Source organism: Tinamus guttatus, unplaced genomic scaffold (genome assembly GCF_059628265.1).
Source record: "Tinamus guttatus ecotype Peru unplaced genomic scaffold, ASM5962826v1 Tinamus_guttatus_pri_ptg000364l, whole genome shotgun sequence".
NCBI classification, from domain to species: domain Eukaryota; kingdom Metazoa; phylum Chordata; class Aves; order Tinamiformes; family Tinamidae; genus Tinamus; species Tinamus guttatus.
The window spans coordinates 1,528,934-1,535,734 of NW_028288898.1; the positions used below are offsets into that span (position 1 = coordinate 1,528,934).

General features: G+C 40.1%; 1 protein-coding gene across 3 annotated transcripts in view; it reads left to right on the forward strand.

Moving 5' to 3' along the window:
• The window catches only part of PER2 (period circadian regulator 2), a 31,256-nt gene extending 24,455 nt beyond the window's left edge, over window positions 1–6,801 (forward strand). For 2 of the 3 annotated variants that reach the window (XM_088530213.1, XM_088530214.1), the window contains exons 20-26: window positions 27–200; window positions 466–726; window positions 2,006–2,853; window positions 3,500–3,689; window positions 4,280–4,472; window positions 5,709–5,859; window positions 6,435–6,801. In XM_088530213.1, coding sequence (XP_088386339.1) covers window positions 27–200; window positions 466–726; window positions 2,006–2,853; window positions 3,500–3,689; window positions 4,280–4,472; window positions 5,709–5,859; window positions 6,435–6,584 — 1,967 coding nt within the window. In that variant the 3' untranslated portion in view covers window positions 6,585–6,801. The remainder of the gene's footprint in view (window positions 1–26; window positions 201–465; window positions 727–2,005; window positions 2,854–3,499; window positions 3,690–4,279; window positions 4,473–5,708; window positions 5,860–6,434) is intronic. The other variant, XM_088530215.1, reaches the window with a different exon arrangement.

Genomic DNA, 6,801 nt, shown 5'->3' on the forward strand with positions numbered 1-6,801 from the left:
TTATTAACATTTTTATTTTTTTATAGACCCTGCTGTGTTGAAGGCATCTGATAAATCAAGTGCCCCGCCAGTAGTTGGTGCTCACTTAACCTCTCTGGCTTTGCCTGGCAAACCAGAAAGTGTTGTATCTCTCACAAGTCAGTGCAGCTACAGTAGCACCATTGTGCATGTTGGAGACAAAAAGCCACAACCTGAATTAGGTATGCTTTTTGATAATGACATTTTTCTCCAAAATGGTAATTGCTACTAGTTTTAAACTTCAAATGTTGAAATAACTAGTACCTGTTGGTGATTTACATTTTCTTATAGCTATTATGTCCCTATGGAAATGAAACAGAGGGACATAATTTCTATTTTAAATTTACAACGGAATTGCTATGGGATTCTAATAGTTTCAAAATGCATGTAGAGTTTTTAAACTTAATTTTTTTTGCATGTGTGTTTTTTCTCCCTATTTCTGTTTAGAAATGATAGAAGATGGTCCTGGTGGAGCAGAACTCCTGGATGGCCAACTTCTTGCCCCTCCATCCAGCTCTGTGCATGTAAACCAGGAAAAGGAGTCATTTAAAAAACTAGGGCTTACTAAGGAAGTCCTTGCAGTGCATACTCAAAAAGAAGAGCAGAGCTTTTTGAATAAGTTTAAAGAAATCAAGAAGTTCAATATTTTCCAGTCCCACTGCAGTTACTACTTACAAGATAAACCCAAAGGACGTCCTACTGAACGTGGTATGAAAATAACTTTCATGATTAAACATGACTTTACAAAGGAAGGGAATCCTGTTAAGATGGTAGTTGCATTTGTATTGTGGGGTGTTTGTGCCTAGTGACACTTGCATTCCAGTTTTAAATTCCCAGCAACACTTTCTAGTGGCCGTCTTGCTTGAGGTTTGAGTGGAATACAGCTGTTCATGTAATAACTGCTGTTTTAATTTTGTTAGTTCGTTAAGTGACTGCTCCCACATATCCAGTATGAAAGGGTAAAAGTATATATCTTCATATTTGTCCTGGTCCTTCCTTGCTTTTTTCTTTTACTTCTGCCTTTCCTTTTGTGGGATTCCCTCAACAGGTCCTTAGGGGAAAACTGTATCCAAACCAATTTGGCTGCTCACTGCCATCAGTTTCAATTCATTGATAATGGTCTGGATGCCATCAGGTCTGGCAGGTTGGCCAGAATGTGGCCAGTGAGGGCTGGGAACAGAGCAGATTGTCTGAAGTAGAGAGATAATCTTGTTTGTTAGAGCCAAGAACTCATAATAGCATTTTTCAGAAGTGCTTAGTACAGTCCCGACTCTGCTTGGAACACAAGTTAGCCAGTGTCAAGCACTTTCTGCAGGCCTTCATTTTGCATTTTTTGTTTCGATAGTATAGCAGATCTAAACAATTCCAGAACAGGTTTCTTTAATTCTAATGTGTTAATTCTTGATAAAGCCTAGATGAATTCAAAATTGTTCAAGTTTTTAACTTTTTTAATGATTTGCTCTCTGTCTGTAAGGAGACAGACTTGGGTTCACTTGGGAAGAGAGTCACTTGGTGCAGACTTCTCCTAAAATAAAGTTCCACGCTTTTCCTACTAGACTTTGTGTAGCTAGCATGCTTTATCCCCACAGAAAATCCTTCTCATGTCCATTTCCTCTCCTTTCCTTCTCTTTTATTTTCACCTTTGGAGCAAGGGCCAGTATGAGTGGAGCTCTCCAGAAGTGCTTTCAGCCATGTCCAGTACTGCTTTCTTTGTAACTGTGGGAGGACTTTGCCTGTCTGGGAGCTACTCTTTGCAATGATGTGTTTGTTGGCAGCCCAAGTTTGAGCCTTAACTGATTCTGTGCAGTTCTGCTTTCCTCCCTCAGTGTGTCAGCATAGTTTAGAGTGAACCTTGCCTTTGCCCTCATGGTTCTGTTCTGATATATGAAGTCCAGAACGACAGTTTTGAACATTGAGAGATGAGCAAGTGAAAGGCAGTCACCAGATTGCAAGTAGGATTCTTCCTTTATTTTTTTTTCCGTCCTAGGTGGCCGTGGACAAAGAAATGGTGCTTCTGGGGTGGATCAGCCTTGGAAGAAAAGTGGAAAAAACAGGAAATCAAAACGCATTAAACCACAGGAATCTTCAGACAGTACCACTTCTGGAACCAAGTTCCCCCATCGGTTCCCTCTTCAGGGCTTAAATACCACAGCTTGGTCACCTTCAGACACTTCCCAGACAAGCTATTCGGCCGTGTCTTTCCCAACCGTTATGCCTGCGTATCCACTTCCTGTTTTTCCAGCAGCCGGGACTGTGCCGCCGGCTCCTGAGGCTCCGCTGCCTGGGTTTAATCAGCTGCCAGACTCCAGAAATCCCTGCCCTATGCAGCCATCCCAGTTCTCTGCACCCCTTATGACACCGGTGGTAGCTCTTGTGCTCCCCAGCTATGTGTACCCGGAGATGAACAGTAACTTACCTCAAACCCTTTACCACAGCCAGCCAGACTTTCCTGCCCATTCCAGCTTCTCCTCACAGACAGTATTTCCAGCACAGCCACCATTCACTGCCCCCAACCCTTTCCCACAACAGGCGTTTTTTCCAACGCAGCCATTCCATTACAATCCACCAGCAGAGAGTGAGAAGGTTCCTGTCACCGAGGCACGAAACGAGCCGTCCCGTTCCTGCACTCCACAGTCGGTCGGGCCGCACGACCAGGCTTCCCCACCCTTGTTCCAGTCAAGGTGCAGTTCTCCTCTGAACCTCCTACAACTGGAAGAAACCACCAAAACTGCCGAAAGTGGAGCTGCTGCAGGCTTACATGGGGCTTTAAGTGAGGAAGGAGCTATCGGCAAAATCATGACAACGGATGATTGTAGTGGAAAGGGATCTTTACCGGTAAGTCTGCTAATGGTTGCTTGTTTATTTTAGATAGCTATGCCCAGGGGGCCAGGACTAGGACAGTTAATGGATAGAGATGCCTAGAGATTCCTTGCTCATGTAAATTATGAGCATCTGTTTAACAAATCAAAAATTTGTGACATAAACCTCAGGTGGAGTCATACCTCTGTGGAGACTTCTATGACACTAATGACATGAATATTAATGTCTTTTTACTGTAAGTTACTTTTATAAATGCTAAGTCTAATGGGATAAGGATGCAACCTAAACCTTTAGGATTTGCTCCTTTCTCCCTTCTTTCATTGCTATGGCTTATTACTGTAATATTATTATTATTATTATTATTATTATGGCTTTTGGTTGCTGCATCTGGTACTGTTGTTCCAAAGTACAACTGGACTCACTGCTCCTGAAAGGAGAGCAGCCATTGGAACAGGAGTGGTTTTAATATTAAGCATATCTGGGTCCTCTGTTGCAGTAAGAAATCAGTAAAATCTACAGTTACTGTCAGTGCTAACAGCTCGTGGAGACTTTGCTGTGCAATCTAAGTCATTTAAAAATGAAATCCATTTCACTTAATAGTTATTACATGAAATGTGAGTAGTGATGAAATAATCCTGGTTCTTGTTTCCCTTCCCATCAGCAGGCCGAATCTCCGATGGATGCCCAGAATAGCGATGCGCTCTCCATGTCCAGCGCCCTGCTTGACATTCTGCTTCAGGAAGATGCGTGTTCAGGCACGGGCTCAGCTTCGTCAGGCAGTGGTGTGTCTGCAGCTGCTGAATCCCTGGGCTCCGGATCCAACGGCTGCGGCATGTCAGGGAGCAGGACAGGTAACTGTGGCAGTGAAGAGAGTTTCCCTGGCAGCGTTTGGAAGTGTTGGGGTGCGGATATCACTATCAAGTGCTCGAATGTCAAGTGCTTCTATATCAGAATCTTTAATTCTCATGGCTTAATTCTCTTGGGCTTTTTATTAAGTAATGGGAGAGATTCTTCTTTATCTAGCACTTGATCTGCAATATGGAACTTCTACATTTGTTTCAATGTGTACAGTGTGTAAAATAGATTTTTCTAACCATCTAAAGCAGTATCGATAAAACTATGTAATATGGGCAAGACAGGATGATGAAAGGATCGTGCTCATTGGTGTTTCATTGCAGACTATGCAATCGTTAAACTGGTTAAATTTTTATGCCATAATTTAATGGGGATTTAGCTTTTTGTTTGTTTGTTTGTTTTTTGTTTGGTTGATTTGCCTCAGGAAATACTAAAACAGCTTTTTTTCTGAGCAAAGTTGCATGTTTTTATGTTTTTAGCCAAGTGATTGCACTTAGACTTTCAGTACTCCTTAGTCTTGTTTTAGGAAAAATATCAACAATCTGTGTATTGGGTTTATAATGATTTTTTAAAATTATCTTTAAAGGTAGCAGCGAAACTAGTCATACCAGCAAATACTTTGGGAGCATTGACTCCTCGGAAAATCATCATAAAACCAAAATGAAGACAGAAATAGAAGAAAGCGAGCACTTCATTAAGTATGTCCTTCAAGATCCTATATGGCTTTTGATGGCCAACACAGATGACACTGTTATGATGACTTACCAGATACCTTCTCGGTAATTCCAACCTCATCGTCCTTCATGAGCTGCTTATGTGTTGGGTGGGGATGGGAGTTTATATTATGAATTATTGTTTCAGTGGAAATTTCAAGAGCAAATTTATGATAACGCTTAGCTCAGTGCAAAGAAGAATCCTTGCTTCCTTTTATGTCTTCTTGCAGGACTTGCTGTAATATACAGGGTAGATGTAAGAATTGCTTGATGGATCTTACCTGTGCTTCTGCATCTGTTGCACTGAGTAGAAATTACTGTTAGATTTGCTGAAGCTGGTGTACAGCTTGTGATTTGTAACTACTTGCCTGCAAATTATTGCAGCCTAGTTAATAGGTTAATAGCTCCTTGCACATCTGCTTAGGGCAGATGAGGGTCTGCAGTGTGGAAGGACTGTGCTCTGTGGCTGTTGGCCTTGAAGTGTCACCATCTGTGATTCACTAATCTGTCTGCCCTGTAGCTTTTTCCTCGGGTGGTTTGCTTCCACATGTTTCATTTTCCTGAAGTTACCATTCAAATAGGAAAAGGAACTAGAAGTTAAAAATAATAAGGCTTCTAATGAAAACACTCAAAAATATTATTCGTACTTCAATAGTGTAGAGCAGTTATAAGTGTGACTGTAAGGAAAAGAAACAATACTGGCTTTTTTAAAACCTGATTCCTGTTGTCATCTTCTATAGAGGTTGACAGCCTTTTTTTTTTTTTTTTTTTTTGAGCATTTAATGCCTCTGAATCAGTGTGTCAATATGGAAAGAAAAAAAAAAAAACACAAGAACTCTTGCTGCTTAAATAGAAAAGCTTTCTAACTTTCTCCCTCTCTGTCCTGAAGCTTAATTTATTCTTAATGACTGACTTAAGTACATTTTACTTGTTTTAGTATTTTGTTAGTGCAGCAACTGTGTGTTTTCGGTTGTCCTTCTTGTTGATGGGGAACTTGGAATTGTCTCCTAGCAGAAGAAAACTGGAGCTCTTGGTGGTTTCACTGGTGGTGCTGCTTGAATAGCTATTGGGAAAACTGTTTTCATTGATATTTGAATAGACAGTGAGTGAGCAGAGATGTACTAAAGCTGTCTGCAAATGCAGAAAAATAACCATACCTTTTTTTCTTCCTTTAAAAGCTTAAGTTAAATGTTCCAAAACAAAAATAGTCTTTAGGAATGTTAGTATTGGACTATGTAACCTCATGTAAGTATTAAGTCCAGAAACTCCTGTAGCTCACCTTGTAAATATACTGTATTTTAGAGATTTGGAAACAGTTTTAAAAGAAGATAAGCAGAAATTAAAGCAAATGCTGAAACTACAGCCAAAATTTACAGAGGAACAAAAAAGAGAGCTTATTGAAGTTCATCCATGGATCCAGCAAGGTGGATTGCCAAAAACAGTAGCTAATTCGGTAAGTTTAAAATAGTTCATGACTTCGTTACTGACAATGCTTAAATGATTAGCTGCCTCTGCTAGGCCTCTCTGTTTCTGTCGCTAGGAAAGTTTGGCTAGTTATGCTGGGCAACAGTTTAATTCATTTTTTGATGCCGGGCCTTGTGGCTTGATTTAATTTGCTGTTGTGTTCTTTCCAGTGGAATAGTCCAAGTAGTGGATGAGCAAGCAGAAAAGGAAAAACTACCTCCTTATTTCTAAAAGCTACCCATAAATATTTGAAATTCTGTATAGGTATATCCAGAAATTTCATGATTTTGTGTATAAATACATATTTCAGTATATAAATTTCAGTATTTCCAAAGATCTGTGGCGTAACTGCTTCCAGGAGACTTTGCAATTACCGAAGGTGATTTACTATGAGTTATAAAATCGCTGTGGCTGGGAGAAGCTGGAGGGGTGGGTTGTGTCTAGTGTAGCTGCAGCGCCGTTCTAAGGGTTGTCTTGGAATCACGCATCATGTAGAAATGGACAGGTGACTGGGAAAGAGTTGTTTTTCTTTGACTTTTGAATGTTTCTTTTTTTCCTTTTAAGGAATGTATTTTCTGTGAGGACAACGTACAGAGCAATATTTATACATCGTACGATGAAGAAATCCATGAAATGGACCTTAATGAAATGATTGAAGACAGTGGGGAGAACAACTTGGTTTCCCTGAGTCAAGTCAGTGAAGAACAAACATAGCCTTTGAGCCTCTAGTTTTTAAAGCTGCTTCAAAATTACAGTGATGATCCATAAAGGTTTTAATCTTGTTTCCAGCAAGATGAATCTGGTTCATAAAACAAATGTATTTTTTCTGTTTTAGAAGAGTCATTTGTGAAAGAATCTCTTTTTTAAATGGTGGCAATCTCTTCCCAGTAAGGACATTGTTGAAGATGGTACAGCTTTTCTTTTTTCTTTT